This window comes from Lacerta agilis, chromosome 2, assembly GCF_009819535.1.
Source record: "Lacerta agilis isolate rLacAgi1 chromosome 2, rLacAgi1.pri, whole genome shotgun sequence".
Classification (NCBI taxonomy): domain Eukaryota; kingdom Metazoa; phylum Chordata; class Lepidosauria; order Squamata; family Lacertidae; genus Lacerta; species Lacerta agilis.
Genome location: NC_046313.1, coordinates 114,498,070 through 114,520,188, shown reverse-complemented (window position 1 = coordinate 114,520,188; position 22,119 = coordinate 114,498,070). Strand labels below are relative to the sequence as shown.

At 45.7% G+C, this 22,119-nt stretch overlaps 1 protein-coding gene across 1 annotated transcript in view; it reads left to right on the top strand.

Moving 5' to 3' along the window:
• Nucleotides 1-5,192: 5,192 nt before the first annotated feature.
• The window catches only part of LOC117042519 (zinc finger protein RFP-like), a 33,205-nt gene continuing 16,278 nt past the window's right edge, over nt 5,193-22,119 (top strand). The window contains exons 1-8 of the mRNA XM_033142060.1: nt 5,193-5,654; nt 7,684-7,779; nt 9,420-9,650; nt 11,281-11,303; nt 13,539-13,657; nt 17,646-17,678; nt 18,591-18,620; nt 20,563-21,083. Of these exons, the coding sequence (XP_032997951.1) occupies nt 5,229-5,654; nt 7,684-7,779; nt 9,420-9,650; nt 11,281-11,303; nt 13,539-13,657; nt 17,646-17,678; nt 18,591-18,620; nt 20,563-21,083 (1,479 nt within the window). The 5' untranslated portion in view covers nt 5,193-5,228. The remainder of the gene's footprint in view (nt 5,655-7,683; nt 7,780-9,419; nt 9,651-11,280; nt 11,304-13,538; nt 13,658-17,645; nt 17,679-18,590; nt 18,621-20,562; nt 21,084-22,119) is intronic.

The window sequence follows — 22,119 nt, the reverse complement described above, 5'->3', positions numbered from 1 at the left end:
AATTTCAAAAACTTTATCCAACTCACTCCTCTGTATGTTTATCTGCTTATGTAGCCTCCGCACGGAATGATACCCAACAATTTTTATACTTTAGATTTCCCTTCATATTATAGAGGTGTTTTTTTTTTTAATGCATTCCATTAATTTGTACTGTCTGGAAGTTATAAAACAAAACAAAACAAAAACACAACCACTTCCAGAATAGACTTTGCTCCTGTGATATGAATACACCAGATACAATATACCAGTGCTTTTTTTTCGGGGGGTACGCAGGGATACGCATACCCCTAAACATTTTGTGAATCTTTGTACTTTTGTCCATTTACTCTGTTTATTTTTCCCGGTTTGAACTATAAAATGATGATTTTCTTGAGTCAAAATTAGAGTACCCCTAAACATTTTTTTAAGGAGAAAAAAAAGCACTGCAATATATATCATATGATTTTGGACTGCCCTCTCTTTGACATTCTTCTCAGAGACCTACTGGCGACTCCTTTGAAGCTCAAAGTACTTACTTGCAAAGAATCTGTGACCCAGTATCTGTTGAGGAATGATATTCCCGAAGCAACTGAAATTGTTTCAGGATATTTAGCCGAGGTTTTGAAAGTCGAATCTAAAACCACTTAATTTTACTTAATGGTGGCTACTGAGTCTTTTATATGTTTTATGTGTTTAATATGTCTGGATCGCCAATGTTGTACAGTTGGTTCCCCGCCCCTTTTCTAATTTTATTGTCTAAATTATGCCATTGAAGGCTGAATGAGAATATCCTTAATATTCCATAGTTTGCTCTGGGTGCTGGGAACTGTAAGCCGCATTTCCCAGATTTCTTTGGGGAAAGGCTTTAAATATATATTGTGTCTGCAGCCCTGTGGGTCTCCCCCCCTCCACTCACACCTCTGGGGGTCCAAAGGCTGGAACGAGAAATGAGCCCCAATGCTACTCACAAAATGGATTTGGAATATTTGTTAAAGCATCACAGCAAGGAAGCCAACGGGAAATCTAGAAAAAGGGAGATAGCCATAAAAAGTAAGAAAGATACAAAATGCTAATACGAAGGTTGTCAGGCATGCAAACGATATATTTATTGTTACAGGTGGGTAGCCATGTTGGTCTGCCATAGTCAAAACAAAATCGAAAATTCTTTCTAGTAGCACCTTAGAGACCAACTGAGTTTGTTCCTGGTATGAGCTTTCGTGTGCTTCTGAAGAAGTGTGCATGCACACGAAAGCTCATACCAGGAACAAACTCAGTTGGTCTCTAAGGTGCTACTAGAAAGAATTTTCGATTTTGTTTTGATATATTTATTACATGGAAAACGGAACAGAATATTCAATATTAAACCACAGGAAAGAGTGGCTTTCACATGCAAGGATAACACATCTTAGAAAAACTAATTTGTAGGTTTATAAATCATTTAATGTGTCAAAACAAATGGAAGTTGTTAATATTGCAGTTGTTGTATAAGGGATTGTTATTTTGACTGGAGTGTAATTGAAATTACCGTATTTTTTCCATGTATAAGACTTGGTTTCCCTCCTAAAAAAGAATGTCAAAAATTTGGGGGCACCTTATACACGGATAGTGTTGAGGGTGGACCGGCGATTGGTTGTTGCTGTGAGATTATCAAACCATCAATTCTAGCAGGGGATGCACCTAAATGATATAATTTGGCATCTGAAATGGTTGTCACCACACACCTAAGCAGCTCCCTGCCCATCGCTCCCCTTCCTCTGAGATCGGCACATATAATTCTTCTACTTCTTCCAGCCGGGAAACAAGGTCAGGTTTTGGGGGCGAGAAGTTCAAGAAGGATACTGACAAGCTGGAAGGTGTCCAGAGGAGGGCAACCAAAATGGTCAAATGCCTGGAAACGATGCCTTATGAGGAACGGCTTAGGGAGCTGGGTATGTTCAGCCTGGAGAAGAGAAGGTTAAGGGGTGATATGATTTGTTGTTGTTCAGTCGTTCAGTCGTGTCCGACTCTTCGTGATCCCATGGACCAGAGCACGCCAGGCACGCCTATCCTTCACTGCCTCTCGTAGTTTGGCCAAACTCATGTTAGTAGCTTCGAGAACACTGTCCAACCATCTCATCCTCTGTTGTCCCCTTCTCCTTGTGCCCTCCATCTTACCCAACATCAGGGTCTTTTCTAGGGAGTCTTCTCTTCTCATGAGGTGGCCAAAGTACTGGAGCCTCAACTTCAGGATCTGTCCTTCTAGTGAGCACTCAGGGCTGATTTCTTTAAGAATGGATAGGTTCGATCTTCTTGCAGTCCATGGGACTCTCAAGAGTCTCCTCCAGCACCATAATTCAAAAGCATCAATTACAATACATTACTACTGGGAAAACCATAGCTTTAACTATACGAACCTTTGTCAGCAAGGTGATGTCTTTGCTTTTTAAGATGCTGTCTAGGTTTGTCATTGCTTTTCTCCCAAGAAGCAGTCATCTTCTAATTTTGTGACTGCTGTCACCATCTGCAGTGATCATGGAACCCACGAAAGTGAAATCTCTCACTGCCTCCATTTCTTCCCCTTCTATTTGCCAGGAGGTGATGGGACCAGTGGCCATGATCTTAGTTTTTTTGATGTTGAGCTTCAGACCATATTTTGTGCTCTCCTCTTTCACCCTCATTAAAAGGTTCTTTAATAGCCATGTTCAAATATATAAAAGGATGTCATATAGAGGAGGGAGAAAGGTTGTTTTCTGCTGCTCCAGAGAAGCGGACACGGGGCAATGGATTCAAACTACAAGAAAGAAGATTCCAGCTAAACATTAGGAAGAACTTCCTGACAGTGAGAGCTGTTTGACAGTGGAATTTGCTGCCAAGGATTGTGGTGGAGTCTCCTTCTTTGGAGGTCTTTAAGCTTGACAGCCATCTGTCAGGAATGCTTTGATGGTGTTTCTTGCTTGGCAGGGGGTTGGATTGGATGGCCCTTGTGGTCTCTTCCAACTTTTTGATTCTACTAGATAGACATTAAGCCCGTTAAATTAACGGGCGCTAGAACATATGTGGTCTATGGTATAGATCACACCAGTGTGTCCCCCCCCCCAAATGTTTGTCCTACAGAATTTCAGAGGCAACTCTGCCTCAATGTTAGTTATAGAAACTTCGTCAGCTCTGCATCCCTGTTGCCCTAGCAACATCGGGAACACGCGCAGAGCTGACCAAGCAGCTCTCGCTTGACATCGCTCGCCCGCCGCCACTTGTAACGGCCGCTGCCGCTTAGAAGTAAGTCCACGCGAGCGCGCACCCGCTGCATGCCCGTGCACACCCACCACTTCAACAGTTTCGCCCGGCCGCCTGAAGTCTCTGCGCTCCAAGTCCCAATGGCTGTCCGTGGGGCACATGCGCAGTAGCCCAATCCCACGGACACAGGGACTGGACTGCAGAGACACTTGCACTTTATTATAGTTGATGGTGATTCTACGTCCGGGTTGGGGGGGGGGGAACAAACAAACAAACAAACCAGTGATGTCTGCCACTTTTGACTACAAAATGTGGGGTTCTGCTGGACCAGGTTACCTGAAAAACTGTCTTCCCCTCCATTGCCCAGTGAGGGCACTATGGCCAGCTAACAGAATCTGGTTAGTTAGTTAGCAGTAACACAGACATGGGTTTCTTTACCTATTGAGGAATGTCCTCCCTACTCAAATACGAGGAAGGTAATTGGCCAAGATATATTGATATTTTGGCTCAAGAAGGAGAAAATTATAAATTGAAATCATATGATCAGTTGAAAGGGAAAGTATCTGACTGGCTGCAATATTATCAGATTAACGAAGTATATAAATTGGATAAGAAGTATGGCTTTCAGTCAGAGAAATCCATGTTGGAAACGGAATTGATAGAACCAAAGACTAAAAATCTATCCAGAATGTATAATTTTTGCTTGAGTGGCATACAAAAGATGAAATGGTAAAAACTGTAATGATTGATTGGGCAAAGGATGTAGGGCACAATATTATGTTAGAGGATTGGGAAAAATTATGGAAAACAGGTATAAAATTTCCAGCATGTACCGTATTTTCCGGCGTATAAGACGACTGGGCGTATAAGACGACCCCCAGCTTTTCCAGTTAAAATATAAAGTTTGAGATATACTCGACCATGGATTCTCCACCCGGCATATAAGACGACCCCCGACTTTTGAGAAGATTTTCCTGGATTAAAAAGTAGTCTTATACGCCAGAATATACAGTAATAGCCTGAGAGAAAATGTCATGAAAATGATGTATAGGTGGTATTTAACACCGGTTAAGTTGGCAAAAATGTATCGTGGACAATGTAACAAATGCTGGAAGTGTAAGCAAGTAGAAGGGACATTTTTTCATATGTGGTGGACGTGCCCGAAAGTAAAAGACTTCTGGGAGAAGATATATAATGAACTGAAAAAGGTGTTGAAAAACACATTTAGTAAAAAAACCATTTAGTAAAATACCATACTGGGTATTTTAAACCATGAAATCCCAAGAGAAGATAGAACAGTCTTTATGTATGCCACAACAGCAGCAAGAATTTTACTGGCAAAAAACTGGAAGACAGAAGAAATGCCAACAATAGAAGAATGGCAAATGAAAATGATGGACTATATGGAGCTTGCTGAACTGACCGGGAGACGCGGTGGAGAAAGATTGGAAGAAATTCAAAGCATATTTAAAGAATTATGTTAAGATTAGTATTTAAAATAATCAGGAAGATTAGATAGGCAGCAGATACAGAAGTTAGATAAGGTGTAGTAACAGATGAAGTAATCTTAAGGTTATTAGACAAGAGAAGATGATTAGTGTATTAATATGATACACTAATAAAAAGGTAAGGAAATTACTAAAGATGAAATTTAAGGAACGCGGACGGAGAGGGCGGGAGGAAGTCAACCCACAATGTTATAAAAGAAGGATAGATAGATATGGATAAGTGTTTTTTATTAATTGTTTTGTATTTGGTTGTAATGTTTATTTCTTTTCTTGTTAAAACAAAACAAAATAAAAAATTCTTTCCAGTAGCACCTTAGAGACCAACTAAGTTTGTTCTTGGTATGAGCTTTCGTGTGCATGCACACTTCTTCAGATTGTTTTTATTGTTGTTTGTATTGTTTGTTTATATTACTGTATATTGTTAAAAAACTAATAATTTTTTTTGGGGGGGGGAATCACGTGATCATTGAGTCATTTCCGGGAAAGGAACCTCCCAGTAGCTGAAACCAGAGTCCGCGCAAGGGAGTCATGGCTACTTCTGGGGGTCACATCCAGCTTCTCCGTGATGAAGCCACTTGCTCCATCTGCCTGGATTACTTCAAGGATCCAGTCACCATCCCAGAGTGTGGGCACAACTACTGCAGATCCTGCCTGATCCAGTGCTGGGGGGGATCGGGGACAGGGGCTTCCTGCCCTCAGTGCAGAAAAACAGTTCGGAGAAAGAGCCTCATCCGCAATCGGCAACTGGCTAACATGGTAGAAATAGCCCAGAATCTCAGCCTCCAAGAGGGAGAGGAGGAAGGAGGAAAAGGAGGAGTGTGCGAGAAGCACCAGGAGCCCCTGAAGCTCTTTTGCAAGGAGGATGAAGCCCCCATCTGCGTGGTTTGTGGCAAATCAAAGGAGCACAAACACCACGAGGTGATTCCTCTGGAGGAGGCTTTCGAGGAATACAAGGTAGGAGATCCCTGGATCTTGAGGGGGGAGAAATAGCTGTGGATTCTTCCTGGGAGGTTTTCTTTTTAATTCTGAGGTCCAAAGTAGGCATGGCATTAATTAGTGGTTGTTTATTATGTTAGAAGCAGCCAAGGGGAAGCCTGGGGGCTCCTGGGATGGCTGGGAGGAGGGAGTTGAAGTCTTTCTCTCTGCCAGGGGGACAAAGAGATCTCCCTTGAAATACTCACAGCAGCTTCAAAGATTTGAACTGGGAACTTGGGAAGGAGAAGAAAGGGTTAACCTCATCCACACACCCCAGCAAGGTTGCTTTGTACATATTAAGAACACTACAAATGTAAATTGCACACAAGCAACTAAGTGCACGTCTCCTTTGGCTAGCATGATGATTCCTCAGTGCCCTGCAAAGCAGAGAGCAGCAAGGGATCAGCTGTGTGGGGGGGGCGGACTAGTGGCCAGGAATTGACCAGATGGTGCAGGATCCCTCCCAAGTATCTGTTGGAAGCAGATTTGGGAGTGGGGCGTGGAAGCATCTACTGGTGGGCAGCCCGCTTATTCTGGGGAGCCTGTGCAATGAAGTTTCAGCCATGGGTTGGGGGGACGGAGGACTCCTTTGCCATTTGGGGTGGGAATAGCATCTACAAAGACTAGGAGGAAAGATAACTTTTTCATGGCAACTCAAATTGGACTTGTGAGATAGATAGGTGTGTGTGTGTGTGTGTGTGTGTGTGTGTATTGCCTTTTAATCCCTTTTTAAAAAATCACTTGTTCTACTACTGTGGTGCAAAAATGTTCCTGTGCCATGCAATGCCAATAATGCCACAAAATAGTAATAATAATGAAATGAAGCTTGGTGCCTTTGAACTGGCGGAATGACCAGACAGCAATCTTCTGATGGAAGGAGGATCTATTTAGGTGGATTCTGGCTGCAGCAAGAACTTATTTGGCCCAGAAATGGAAGAAGCTGCAGCACTTAAATATCCCCTGGTGGTCCAAGAACATGTGGGCTCTGGCTACTGCAGAGAAAATAACTGACAAATAACAGAAAACCTGATTTCCCATTTGGCCCAATTAAGCGGCAAAGCAGTGGGGTCAAGAGGAAGTGTTGAAAACTATAGGCTTGCAGAAGAGGGGTTTTGAAAAAAACATGAATAAATTCATATGCCCAGCAAATACCAAAGAGATGCATTTTAGGACACATTCTACTCATGTAACCTGAAGCACCACTTTTTGCTAATGGGGCCTCCCGCTGCCGCTGTGCCTCCAGAGCACGATTTCTGTTCTTATCCTGAAGCAAAGTTCTTAACCTGAAGCGTTATTTCTGGGTTAGCGGAGTCTGTAACCTGAAGCGTATGTAACCAGAAGCGTATGCAACCCGAGGTACCATTGTATTATTATTATTATTATTATTATTATTATTATTATTATTTCTGTGGCGTTTGTACAGAGCCCCTGGTCGTTTCCCCAGTGATATACTCAGGCTCAGTCAAGTTGTAAACAACGAAGATTAGAGTTTGTTGCAAACACAAAAAGCTTCAAATATATTCGAAACTCTTTCACACTTTTCCCTCTCTCTCTAACTCACTCTGACTCCTCTACCTCCCTCCCCAAAAAAACCAACCGAATTAACTGACAAATCTCTGTGCTAGTTACAGGTAGGTCGCCGTGTTGGTCTGCCATAGTCAAAATAAAAAATAAAAAATCCTTCCAGTAGCACCTTAGAGACCAACTAAGTTTGTTCTTAGTTGAAAGCTCACACCAACAACAAACTTAGTTGGTTTCTAAGGTGCTACTGGAAGGATTTTTTATTTTATTTTATTTAAACCTCTGTGCTGAGCTTTAAAATCAAGTGAGCTCCACCTCCGGGCTTTCTTACTGGTCAACCTATTTACTCTTTCTCTCCCCCTGTACAACACATTCACAATGAATGGGCAAACGCCACATCTACTTTGCACAATAAGCCAGTATAATACTGTATTAATCTCCTCTCTGTGTGTCTTAATCAAAGCTGAGTTTTTCCTTTTCTCTTTAGGGAGAGATCTGTCGCCGCCTGGAGATTCTGAGGAAAGAGAGAGGGGAAATGCTGGCCTGTCAAGCAGATCTGGAGAAGGAATGCAAAGACCTCCTTGTAGGTGTCTCTGTTGTTACTAGTGAGGAAACAAGCACTTGGAAGAATCGAGTCAGGACTGAGGAGGGATGGGGAAATCTGCCCATTTCAGCTTCTCTCCATTTCTCATTTTTCCATATCAATCTGTTTTATTTGTTTATTATTCTGAAAACGAATCAGATGTTAGGGTAGCTACCTCCTTGTATAAATATTTTGATCTGTACTTTACCCTCAAAAATACATTTTTTGTGTGAATATTACCTGGCTGGGTCAAGCTTGAAAATATCAGAGGCTTGAAAAATATCAGATTGCTCTGTTTTGGTCTCCATTTTTTTTCAGCAATTGCGAATTAGGGAAGTTCATCTTTGAATGCAGCTGAATTGAGTTTATTTCCCAATGTTGTTTTTTATGTGAATAGCAGTCAAGGAGAAGCCTGAGGAAAGGAAACTCAGGCTATTTTGAACCTTTAAAGAAAACAGGGGAGCTATGGGGATGAATTCTGCACTTTGTCCTCCCCCTCCTCTGTTTCTGTTGCCTTCCTACACCTAAATGACCCCAGCCTAAACTGAGGGGTGTTTTATGCCCATGGAAGTTCTCTGAACCACTTAGAACTCTTGTTATGCCGTGCCCCAAAACATGCAGGGAACATCCGTGGCTAGGAACTAGTAGTAGTAACTAGTAGTAAATTTTATTACGGCCATTGGCCCATATCAAAACAGAACAGACAAAGCAAACAGAAAATACAATTTGGAGCAACTCGACATAAAACAATAAAAAAAGAGGCAATTTGAACAATATCAATTTTAAACAGTCCTTCAAGAATAACATTTTAACTCAATTGGGATAATACATATGCAGGATAGAGATTCAGCTAAAACTTTATTTAAGAGTTAATTAATAACTTAATCCCTTTTACTAATACTGGGTATTAGTTAAACTATCAAAACTATGCAGTGACCCATTTCTCTTTTTCTGGGATAGGACATTTATCAAAAATCTAGGAAAAAAGGCTCCTTGCTTTAGGCCAGGGGTGGCTAACTCTCAAGAGACTGCGATCTACTTTCAGAATTAAAAACTGGCAGTGACATACCCCCATTGTTGTGGGGTTCAGCTTAAAGTTGTTGAGCTTTTTTTAGGGGGGAATAAGGAAATAATGTTTTTAGGGGTGAAAAATAAGCTTTTTGGGGGGGACTTCTGTTTTTTTTTTGGGGGGGGGGTGTTAAAGGCCAGGGCCAAAGAGGTGAAGTCACTCACGAAAAGATCTCTATGAATGAAACTAGCAGCACAGAGATCTCTTCCCTTCCAGAGATCAAACAGCAATGGAGGGCGGGGTGAGGGGGTGGGGCAGTTTTAGCGACGCTAAGGAAAGGGAGCCAGAGATAGACTGTGATCTACCGAAACCTCACAGGGATCTACTAGTAGATCGCAATCAACCTGTTGGACATCCCTGCTTTAGGCTATAGCTCTCTGCTAAATAGAAGTCAACAGAAACAGCTATGGAGAGGGCTTCCCCTCAAAATAAATGTTTACTTCTTTAGCCACTGGAGGTTTCATGTCTATGAAAAATCAGAAGTGCCCTCCCTGTGGAATTGTCAAAACTCTCTTCCTGCTGTTTTGAAGGGTGGCCATCTTCCACACTCAGACCTCCTTTTTTCTTGCAGAAATTAATAGAAACAGAGAGGCTGGAGACTGTGGAGAAGTTCAAAGAACTGCACCAATTCCTGGAAGAACAAGAAAAACATCTGCTGAATCATGTGGAAGAGGTGGAGAAGGAGATTGGAGGGAGAAGGGATGAGGAGCTGGCCAGACTCTCCAGGAAACTCTCCTCTCTTGAGAGGATCATCCAGGAGATGGAGGAGAAGCGTCAGCAGCCAGCGAGTGAACTCCTGCAGGTAAGACGGTGGCAGCAACAGCCCAAGGCTCCAAGAAAAGGCTGCCTCCCGTCCTTTATGTGCCCCTTTTATATATACAAGGAGTGCAGGGGCTCAGATGATGGAGCCTCTAGGCAGGTTTATGATGGACAGGAAGACCCAAGAGACCTGGGATGCTTACTGTATTTTTCGGTCCATAAGGCGCTCCGGACCACAAGACGCACTTGTTTTTTAAAGGGGAAAAACCAGGGAAAAAATATTTTCCTGGTTTTCCTCCTCTAAAAAACACGGAGGGGAGTGCTGGAGGGGAAGCCCCTTCTCCCTTCACAGCGGCTCATCCCCGCTTCCTTAAAGGGACATGGGGACGAGGGGAGAAGGTTTCTCCCCTCCTCCCCATGTCCCTTTAAAGCAACAGGGGATAAGCCTGCTTTTGGCGTCAGGGCCAGGGTGGTGGAGAAAGCAGCAGCATCCCTGCTGTTTCCTCCACCATCCCATGCCTTGCACCGATCCCAAAAGCCTGCTTTTGGGATTGGCGGGCAGCGCATGGGGTGGTGGAGGAAATCCTCTACCAACCTCCCTGCCGCCCACCGATCCCAAAAGCAGGCATCGCAGCTGCCTCCCCCCACCTCCCGCCGAATACGGCGGGGGATGGGGGGAGGCAGCAGAGATGTTGGTGGTTCGTGCTAGCAGGTCCGTTCACGGAGCTGCTGGCATGATCCACCAACATCCCCTTTGCTCCCCGCCGCCTCCCCACATCCCCCGTCGCGTTCGGCGGGACGTGGGGGGAGGCGGCGGAGGTGTTGGTGGATCGTGCCAGCAGCTCCGTTCACGGAGCTGCTAGCACGATCCACCAACATCCCCTTCGCTTCCCGCCGCCTCCCCCCATCCCCCGTCGCGTTCGGCGGGAGGTCGGGGGAAGCGGCGGAGATGTTGCTGGATCGTGCTAGCAGCTCCGCTCGCCGAAAGAAGCTTCTTTCGGTGAACGGAGGTGCTGGCATGATCCAGCAACATCGCTGCTGCCTCCCCCCACCTTCCGCCGAACGCGACGGGGGATGGGGGGAGGCAGTGGGAGCGAAGCCTTCGCTCCATAAGACGCACAGTGATTTTCCCTTCCATTTTAGGAGGGAAAAAGTGCGTCTTATGGAGCGTAAAATACGGTAACTCACCTGAATGCAAACTAGAGGTTCTTCTGTGTTCTTGATGGAACAGGAGGTGATTTTCTGCTCTTTGCTGATGATTTGTCTCCTAATGCCTTCCCACTGGGCAATGCTGCCTTCCTGCCCTGTGAGGGGCTTCACTGAGGATGCATTCTGGCCTCCTTCCGACCTGAGCCAGTCTCTTGACCAAGCTTCTCTTCCTGTTCCCTCCGCAACTTCTGGGTTGATCCCCTTCCCCATGGATACAGATCGGCCCAAAATGGTGCTCAGTCACAGTTGACAGATGTGGAAATGTGGAGAATTTGATATTGGAAAATTAAAAGCTGTGAGAAACCCAAACTGGCAGATTCCACCATCCCTACCCAAAATCTTTTCATGTGCCAAGCAGACTGGCATCCAAGGGCCAGGCTGTTCCTCCACTATGAGGAGGTCTGAGGGGTCTTCCTAGTGTTGCCTGTGGTTTACAATGAATTCCCTTCTGTTTTCTTCTCTAGGATGTGAGAAGAACCTTGCAGAGGTAAGTGGATCTGGCTCATTCCCATTAGCATCCCTCCATCAGGCCGGGATGCAAGAACCTCAAACATGGCCCTCCAGGGGTTGCAGGGGAGAGACTGTAGGACTCACTCCCTGCAGCATCTCACAGGAAAACAGGACCCCCTCTTTGAAACTTGTAGCACCCCAATTCTCTCCAATGAATGAGCGCCATTTCCTTTGTGAGGTTTGGTTTTCCTTTTGTAATGTGTATAATTTGTTTTCTATTGACCTAAACGTCCTTTTGATGAATCATTAGATTTGGTTGTGCACCTGTGGAAGATCTGTCTCAACTTCTGCAAACATCTGATTCTAGAGCAGAGGCTATCTTATATATCAAAGCAAGAGATCCCTGAGCTCCAGAAACAGATATTTTGAGTTTATTCAAGTGTCGCTAAGAGAAGGCTGTTTTACTAGCACACAAAACAGGGCAAAGTTGCTTTCCTAGGAGCAATTATTCGCTTAGTTGTTTCCGTCTTGACTGACCAGTTCAGTCACTCTACAGCAAACACTCTTCCGGCCGCCCCGCCCTGTCCCAAGCAAACACCTGCCCCATAGAGCCCCTTGGGAGGGGGCAGCTGTTGGGTGATAACGCCAAGGCTGGTGACTTCCCCCCAACGCAGCGTCGCCCAGGATTCATCATGCCTGTCTCCAGTCACGCTGATGTGGCCCATATCCAGGGACATGAGCACACGAGTAGCAGAGTTCAAACAGAAGCTTAGCCTTGAGGAGATACTGCTCACAAAATCAAACGTAACAGAACAAAGAAAAACATGGCTTCTCTCTCTGTCTTTCTCACTCGGGGAGAGAACTGCAAAAGCAAAAGCTATACAGAGCGGAAACAACCTATCTCCCTTTCCGCTCACAAGACCCAATAATCAGTACTGGAATGCAACAGACCTGTGGCATGTAAGAATCGCACACAACTGCAGCTTCGGAGGAATGGAATTCTCAACATCCTCCCCCATTCCATGTAACCCGCTGCTGCAGTCTTTCAGCCTAACTGCAACCGCTGTACATAGACCTGAAATTGTTCCCTGTCAACAACTTTTGACAACAGATCTGCAGGAATTTCCTTTCCTGGCATGTAGGACACCTGAATGAGTCCTTTCTGGACACACACTCTTGCATGATGTAATTTTATCGGCAAGTACTTGGTTCTTTGCTTACATCCCTCAGAAGTGAGCAAAGACAGACACAACCTGTTGTCTTGGTAAACCTGTATAGGATATTTTACATCAACCCTCATGTCCTCAAACAGTTGCAACAACCAGTCACAATCCAAAAGTGAATATGACAGTGTATTAAGTTCGGCATCACAAGAACCTAGGCTCACTGTTGTCTGCTTCTTGCACGACCAGTCAAACAGACACTGGTTGTACATGTAGCAACATACCCCAGAAGTGCTTTTGCCATCTGTGATGTCACTTCCAAAACTTGCATCTGCAAATATCTCAAGACCTCCAGGCTTCTGATTAGTGAATCTCAGTCTGTAGTGCATAGTACCTTTCAGGTAGCGTGCTATGCGCTTCCGTACTTTCTCACGAAGGAGCAGCAATTGGCCATTTTCCTGACCATATTCCGGCTGCAGTATTTAAATTTAAGGCGTCACTCAGGTACAGAGTAGAGGTTTTAAGGAACATTTCACATTTCCCAACAGAAGTGAATCTCATTTTCTTCCTCACACCTCCTCTGGGGACATCTAGAGAAATGAAATGTGTGCTTTGCTGTCATCACCCTCAGACAAATCCTGCCCCTTGATACCACATGATTTTGTTGCTTCTTTGAACAGACAAGGCAATAAACAACTATTTTACTTTTAGAAGACAACTGAAGGTGGCCCTGTTTAGGGAAGTTTTTAATGTCTGGTACTGTATTGTTTTTAATATTTGGTTGGAAGCGGCCCAGAGTGGCTGGGGAAACCCAGCCAGATGGGCGGGGTATAAATAATAAATTATTATTATTATTATTATTATTATTATTATTATTATTATTATTATTATTTAGACATCAGTGGGGAGACTCGGAGGCCTGGGGTCGCTGTTTTTGCCCTTGGGGGTCTGGCTGAGGAGTCCGTAGTGAGGAAGAAACTCCCCAATCCGTGCCTGCCTGTCCCTGTAGGCTTCCCACAGCTGGCTTCCTCCTCTCAATTCCTTTCTTTTCCTTTAACAGAAATTGTGGGTTTGAATGGGCTGACATTGTTTTTTTTTCTTTTCACCAGGTATGAGAAAAGAGAGAGTCCAGAGAAGCCACTGCCTTTCCCTCCAGAACTCAGGAAAGGGATCTTGAAATCCTGTGATATAAAACACTTTGTGGAGGATGCAATGAAACAATGGAAAGGTAATGAAAAACGGTTGCCAGGATTTCACAATGGGAATTCTATTATTTCAGAAAGGAACATGCCAGGCTCTTATTGCATGGAGTTGAGTAGCCCCAGGATACCTTCCTTCTTGGTGCTCCAGCCTTCATATCCTGTCCCCCAGAATGGCCCATGTGCATTGTGACACTGAATCCTGTAAATAAAGCCTGAAACAGCGTGTAGAGGAAAGTCGGGATTTTTTCCTCCCATGTGCATCTGTTTACAATTCTACAGAACCTCTTTTTCCCTTTGGTTACCCGTCTACTCAATCTGTCCTTTGGGAGGTTCTCCTGCTCTGAATGGAGTCAAAGGGCATTGAGAAGCCCCCAGTTCCCCCTCTGCCTCCAGCTCAGGCTTCTTTCTCAGAAGTGGAGCCAAGGCCTGAGACGTCTACTCCTCAGATGTCCCCCTGCAGCTGCCTCAAGATCTCCTGAGAGTTTCCCCCATTGGGGATGGAAGCAAGAGCACATGAGGCCCAATGGGCACAATTCTGCTTGTTAACAATCTGAAAGATTTGTAGAAGATTTGTGAGGAAGGCCTTCCTTTTGCCTGAGAGCTCTGCCAAGCCTTCCTCGTCGACTTTCGCTTCTCCTTACATTTCACAATTTTGGTTTTAATAATTTACCGCACTACTTTATTTGGGGAAGATGTTAAGGCTGCCTCCATCTCCCCTCTGCATCCTTTTACAGGATTCCTATTGCTCTGCCTCCCTTCCAGTCCAAGAATCTAGAGCCCAATTTCAGGGACAAAATTCAGAGACCACCAGGCTTCAGGCTAAATATTTTTATTCTGCTATTTGTAAGCTTGCTTTATGATTGCTGAGTTTTAAAGCTTTAGTTATTTTCATACATTCTTCCTATGGTTTTCTTGTTTTTAATTATTTTTTCTACAATTGTACCTCGGTTCTTGTATTTCATCCATTCCGGGAGTCCGTTTGACTCCCAAAATGGTTCGAGAACCAAGGCACGGCTTCCGATTGGCTGAAGAAGCTTCCTACAGCCAGTCGGAAGCTGCGGAAGCCGTGCTGGACGTTCGGCTTCCAAAAAAGAATCACTTCCGTTTTCCTATCGTTTGGGAGCCGAAACGTTCAAGTTCCAAGGCGGTCGGCTTCTGAGGTTCCACTATAAAGGTAAAGGGACCCCTGACCATTAGGTCCAGTTGTGTCCGACTCTGGGGTTGTGGCGCTCATCTCACTTTACTGGCCGAGGGAGCCGGCGTACAGCTTCCGGGTCATGACTAAGCCGCTTCTGGCGAACCAGAGCAGCGCACGGAAATGCCATTTACCTTCCCGCCGGAGCGGTACCTATTTATCTACTTGCACTTTGACGTGCTTTTGAACTGCTAGGTGGGCAGAAGCAGGGACCGAGCAACGGGAGCTCATCCCGTCACGGGGATTTGAACTGCCGACCTTCCGATCAGCAAGCCCTAGGCTCAGTGGTTTAACCCACAGTGCCACCCGCGTCCCTGAGGTTCCACTATACTATTTAATAATTGTATAGTCAAACCTTGGAAGTCGAATGTAATCTGTAGAGGTTTGGAGCTTTTAGAGTTAACAAGCTCAACCAGGTTGTCCCACCCACAGGAGGAAGAGCGTCACCGGATGCTCTGTGTACTGGGTACTTTGTAATGTGATACTTTCTTTTTCTGTTTTGTCCGGAGAACGGAGAAGGGAGAAGACGGCAAAATGTCTTGCGACTCTCCAGGAATGTAGATTTATGCCTTGTAAAATAAAGCTTCTAGATTAGAAAGAAGCCGGACTCTGTTGTCTGTAATATGCTGGCATGCACACCCCGCTGCGTGAGAGAAGATAAGAAGATAACTCTGCTGATAGCACAGGAGACGGCAGCAAGGAAAGGCGCTTCAGTAAGGTACGCGCAGAGGAAACGTGCCGGGCTCCAAGAAGTGCAGAAGTTGGTTTGAAGCGTTTCCAACAATCAAAAACACTTCAGGTTATGGGTCCAAGCTTTTCCCGATTCTGGACTGATTCTGGAGCAGTTCCAAGGATCCAGAACGTGTGTGCCAAGCTGAGAAGTGCCTCCCTGGTTTGGACTGTGATGGAGCATCCAGGGAAGTTTGCTTTGCCAGCAGGAGCATTCAGCAGTCTGCTGAATGGCTCAGGAGCCTAAAACCTGCTGCCAGAGGTTGGAAGGCAGCAGGGAAGCCCAGATTGAGGTGTGCCCAAGCAGTGTACCCTCTCTGGTGAAACCCCCATCTGTGGAGCCGGGTGAGAAGCTACAGATTCGTGAGTACGCTACCCCTGGGCAAGATGGAGGGAGCCATAGCATTCCCAGCAAGGAGGAGGGAAGCTTTTGTTTGCAAGCACCTCCAGCCTCACAGCTTCAATGCAGACAGCTGTTCCCTGAGAGCGTTGATGTTTTGGCCAACGCCTGTGAGGAGGAAGGTCTGGCCAGTGCTTGTGAAGCCTGGAAGAAGACCCTAGCCCAGTTTCACGGGGCTGAGGGACTGGCTGAAGTGGCTTTGGAAAGCTCGCCCCCAGCTCGGCTTATGGCTGTTGTGCAGCAACAGTGCCATGGAAAGCAGGAGGGGGGCCAGATCGCCGTGGGCTTTGCTCCCAGAAAGGGAGGGGCTGTTTCCAAGTCTGAAGCCAGTGTAAAAAGTTTTGACTGTGGATCTGTGTTTTGGCACGTAGCCTGCACCTGGTCTTTTGTTGACGTGCATGGCTGAAGATAAGGCCAAGGACATGGCGTGTGGTACTGGCCATGAGAATCGCAATAGCTCTACCACAGCCCAGGCGGAAGAGGAAGCCCTACTGTTGTGATGCAGTCACCGAGGCAACGCTGAGAGAGGCCAACCCTGGTGGGCTGCGAGTGATGAGTGCCTGTGCAGCGTCTCTTTGCATCGTCATCGTTCCTCCTGGTGGACATGTGAGGAACTGCGAGTCTCCTTCTACAGAGCAGTTCAACGTACTGGCTGCTGCAGTCGAGAGGCAGTTTGTGACTGTTGGAAGCAAGAAAAGGCTTGACTTTTTGCTAACAGTCAAGGGACAGATCCAAGGGACAGAACTGGCGTTTTCTGTGGCTGTTGACATAACTCTGTATTTGTTTATGTCAAACCTTCTGTCCAATGTTTTTGCTGTTTGCTTTGTGATTATCACCTGTTCTGATTGCAGTGGCCAGAAGATGCTTCTACGCATGGAATGCAGCCAGGACGGGCTGTTTGCTGTCGAGGGGCCTCAAGCAAGAACAGCGGAAGGTGGCACTGATGCAGTGTTTGCTCGGTGCACCAATGTGCCCGCGCACCACTTATGTTTGTGTCAGTGGTACCAAAGGCTGGCAAGTCGCCACTGGGACAGTGTGCTGAAGCAGCCTGAGTTCTCTGAAGGGTGCAAGTTAAGGGCATGTAACAGCTTTCTTGATTGCAGGGTTTGCAAGGTCGAGGAGTCGACATCCTGCTACCCCACGTCTGAAAGGGAAACCACGCGTCCCTTTTCCCTGGTTCATGTGGCTGTTTCTGAAGGGATGCCAGAAGCTAACCTGGGGGGAGCGTGTTGTTCTGAGTGTTTAGCTGATGTTTTCTCTCACCACATGTGGTCTGCGTTGCTCAAGGAGGCAACTGAGGCAGCACCACTGGTTGCAGTGGAACAGCAGGTTTCTACTGGAGTAGGCTGTTCCCAGGTCCTCAGTGAGAGGGGGAGTAAGCACAGTGTGACTAACCTGCTTTCTTCACAGGTATGTGGTCTTGCAGAGAGGCAGCAAAGGATCAGAAGAACATTCAACTTCCAAATGGTTGATTTCTGAGGAGCAGCTCTTGCAACACTTACTTCTGAGTTTTTGACGTTTGGGAGCCAAAACGTATGGCAACGGAGATGAACGGAGATTATCGAAAACCGAGGTTTCACCGTACCTTAATTTTAAGGATGCTATGTTATGAAATGTTACTTTTGTATGGACATTTATTCGAAGTGGAATTGTGTTGCCCTTATACTTTATATCTTTTTTGCTTCCTCAGATGCTCTGCTATCCAGAAAACAGATTCAGAAAGGTAAATTTCCAGGGGAGCAACAATTTCACAGGAGGGATGGGGTCTGATATTTCATGGTTGTTGAACCGTCTGTTCTGCAGTGTTTGGGACCCCCATCAATGGCGTAACTGTGGGTAACACTCCTCTAGTGGTGTTTGGGTTCTTTGTATGTCCCATGAATGAACTGGGAGGGGGTTTGAAGGACTGGATAGGGGGCAGAGCTTGTCCCTGTGAAGAACCTGCACACCAGTCTGAGTTCAATTCCTTGCCATATACTATTATCCTGGTTTCCCCCTCAATTCTATAGATTTTGCCTTCTTTCATAAAATTTATAAACCGCTTGTTTGTCGGGAAAAGCCTCAGAGCCTTACTATATTGTACAAAAGCCCTTAAGGAGAATCCTGCAGGGTCAGTCCATCTTGTCGAGTTCTCATGTATACGGAACCTCCCTTGCATTTTGTTTTCCCTCCACAAAATCTGGAGATGTTCTTTTCAGGCTTCTCAATATTTGCTTGGGTTTCCCCCTCGTGAAGTGTGTTAAGAAGGGCACCCACAAGCACCCAGTCCCTCCTCCGCCTCCTGCCCAGGCTGGTCTCCCAGCAGCACAGCCAAGGCCCGAGCCACCTCTTCCGCAGAGTTTCAAGCTCGCCAGCCATTTTCTTGTGCTTCAGCCATCCCAGTCTCCTCAGAGTTCCCACAGTTCTCATGAGATCAGAATCATTCCAGCTCTGCCAATAAATTCTCGAGATTAATATTTTGGAGAATATTTAACATCACAACTCAGGCCTACGGTTGTCATCTTTGCAGTTATTTGTTTTTTTATTTAATTTTTTGCTTGAAATAAGGAAACAACAGATGCTATGTTATGGTCATGTTTTGTAAAAAGATTTTCTTTGAGCTATTGCAATTAAGCCTCTCTTTTTGCTTCCTCAGATGTTCAGTCATTCAGAAATCTCCAGAGAGGTAAATTTCACATGGATACTCCATTTAATTGGGGGGGGGGGCAGGGGGACTAGTGTTTCATGGGGGGGTCCAAGAGTCTCTTCTGTACAGTTGAGAACCATCCACAACTTGACTTTAGCCCTGCTGTTTGTACTGTACCACAAAGGCAGAGAGGGTAATTGCAGAAGGGGGGGACAGAAACTTCCCAGAAAGATCAGACAGAGGAGAGAAGAGTTTTATTCCTACCTAGAGAGAGTTGGGTCGCTTCTCCAGGTGACCCTTTTCAGGGTTGGTTGCCATATGTCCTCTTTTCCCCTGCCACATCCTCTATTTCCGGGCGGATTTTTAAAATTTGGCATAATGTCCCAAGTTTTTGTTTGTTTGGTTTTTCGGTTTACATGATCCCATGAATTTTTTTTCTAGTATATTAGACCCAGATCTAAGGCACCCGGTTAAGCTAGCAAAATCCCTTCTCTTGTGGCTGAACTAAAAGGACGCTGGCTCAGCTACAAGGTATTGGAGAAGGAGTCTGGGAGGACAAGAGTTAACATCCCCCTGCCCTTAAGGAGAGTCCGTATGTACATGTTTCACAGTTTAATAAATTGTTCTGTGCACACTTATGTTCACAAAGAGGTGAACATGAGCCCAAATACTTTCATGTGGAAGCAAGGGAGCAATATATTATTATTATTATTATTATTATTATTATTATTATTTTGTTGAAAGTTAAGAGCATTGCTATTAGCAATATATCACAACTTCTATAGCCTACATAGAAGCAAAAGTTGGCAGATGTGTCCTCTTTCATGCTCTTCAAAATAACCCTACACTTGCCTATCATGACTGTCTTAGCCCCTGACTGGTTACCTTCTGAGTTATTCCCCCCTTCCCTCAGGGAACTATTCTTATGGTATATATTAAATCCAAAAGAGAAGCATGGAATAAGCCTTCCTTTGTAATGTTGCCCTGCCACCTGCTTCCTCTTCCCTGGCGGCAAGGCCTAAACTTCCAAGATGGTTGGGAGGAAGACACAGGAACAACCAAGTGGGTGAGAGAGCTGGAGGGCAGGAATAAACAGGTTCTTCATTTAACACAATTTTGACTTGTGGGCACGAGGGCCCAGAACGTGACCCCCGTGAAAGTGAGGGGACGCCTATATGTGGTTTTCTGCTGTATTTTTCTGCTGTGAACCACCCTGAGACCTATAGATGAAGGGCAGTATGCAAATATAATTTATTTATTTATCTCTTTATTTTTATTACTACTACTACTGCTATTACTACTATAGGGGGGTCCTCATCTCCCAGCCCAACCCAGATCTCCCCAAAGGCCAATTCCCACAGAGATTGTCAGAGCAGCTTCTCTCCTCTCCTGCCTCCTCCAGTTCTCCTCTCTTTCTCCTTCACTAATACAGAAGAGAGGAGTAAATGGTTTCCTGGGTGGTTTTTCCTCTTAGAAAATGCCTGGGTTGAGAGGAGGGCGGGCACAATACAAACTCGCTGAATACAGTGGTACCTCAAGTTACAAACCCTGCAGGTTACAAACTCCGCTAACCTGGAAGAGTTACCTCAATTTGAGAACTTTGCCCCAGAATGAGAACAAAAATCGTGTGCCGGCGGCACAGCGGCAGCAAGAGGCCCCATTAGCGAAAGCACGCCTCGAAATTAAGAACAGTTTCAGGTTAAGAATGGACCTCTGGAACAAATTAAGTTCATACTGTAACTAGAGGTACCACTGTATAAGAAAGTGAAGAAAACTGAGTTGAAAACCAACAAGGAAGATATTTATTCTGATGAGAGTCTGCAAGGAGTCGTCTCAGTCTTGCATGCGATGCAAGGAAATCCCATTGACCTGAAAGGGAATCTGGGTTTTTGGGGGGGTGTTTCTTTGAATCAGGATGTCTGTCTCCGACTCTCGGCTGACTCTGCCTAATCTTCTCTTTCCCTCATCTTCTCCCCAACAGCAAATGTCACTCTGGATCCAGACACAGCCCATCCCAGCCTCATTCTGTCCAAGGATCTGAAAAGCATGAGATTGGGAGAGAAAAAACAAGTCCTGCCCGATAATCCCGAGAGATTCAGCAAAAGCCTTTGTGTGTTGGGACGTGAGGGATTCAGAGCAGGCAGCCATTTCTGGGAAGTCACTGTGGAAAGTGGGGAATTGTGGGCTTTGGGGGTTGCCAGGAAGTCTGTGGGGAGAAAGGGCATCTTCCCCTTAAGTGCTGAGTGGGGGATGTGGGCTGTGCGGAATCTTGGAGGCTACTACTCTGCCTGCACCTCCCCTGATTCCTCTCCTCTGTCCCTGAGCGAGGATCCCAAGAGGATCCGGGTGACTCTGGACTATGAAGGGGGACGTGTGTCTTTTTCTGACGCCGACTCAGGAGCCGCACTCTACACGTTCTCGGGAGCCTCGTTCTCTGGAGAGACCCTCCTCCCTATCTTTCATCTGTGGCAAAGTGAAAACCCCCTCATTATCTCCCGAGGAGACTAAATCTGCCTCTCTGGCCCAGCAGAAGTTTCTCTCCAGACCAGTGCAACTGATATAAAAAACATTGACCCACCAAGAGCACGTTGGGCAGTTTTTCAAGGGGACCTTTGAGAGGATTCAATTTCCTTCCTTTTCCCATAATTCCCTCTGCACCTTACTTTTTCTTAAAGAGACAGTCACTTTTCACAGTCCCAATAAATGATATTTTGCTCACCTTCATTCTCGTTTTCCTTTTGAGATGTCTGATTTGGCAGAGCACGAGACTCTTGATCCCAGGGTTGTGGGTTTTGAGCACCACGTTGGGCAAAAGTTTCCTGCATTGCAGGGGGTGGGACTAGTTGACCCTCGTGGTCCCTCGCAACTCTGCGAATCTACGAAACCTTCCTCTCCCCACAAGACCTTACGCAGCTGTGAAAATGCATGCAGCATTGGATTAATAGATGACTAAGAAATGAACCCCTTCACCCACATCAGGCAGGATAGTTCCTTGCAAAGGAACGTTCCTTAGGGATATTCCCTCTGGCACAGCTTCCCCTTGGTGGGAATTCTCCGTCTTGATCTCTCTCCTTTTACCTGCAGGTGAAAGCAAAAACATTTTTTTAAACATTATGTGTGTGGGAAACCCCTAAGCAGTAACTGAGCACAAGAGCCCCTCCTGGAGTCTGCAGCAACCGCTATTCAGTGGATTACTGCTTCCGACCACGGAGGCAGAGCATATAACCAGCCCAATTCTTAGCCTCTGGGAATTGTGTCTAATCCTCTGTTAAAGCCCTCCAGGTTTTTCAGCCATTGGAAGGCATTATTAGGAATATAGGTAAAGGTAAAGGTCCAGTTGCGGACGACTCTGAGGTTGCGGTGCTCATCTCGCTTTACTGGCCGAGGGAGCCGGCGTACAGCTTCCAGGTCATGTGGCCAGCAGGACAAAGCCGCTTCTGGAGAACCAGAGCAGCGCATGGCGGAGCAGTCCCTATTTATCTACTTGCACTTTGACGTGCTTTTGAACTGCTAGGTGGGCAGGAGCTGGGACCGAGCA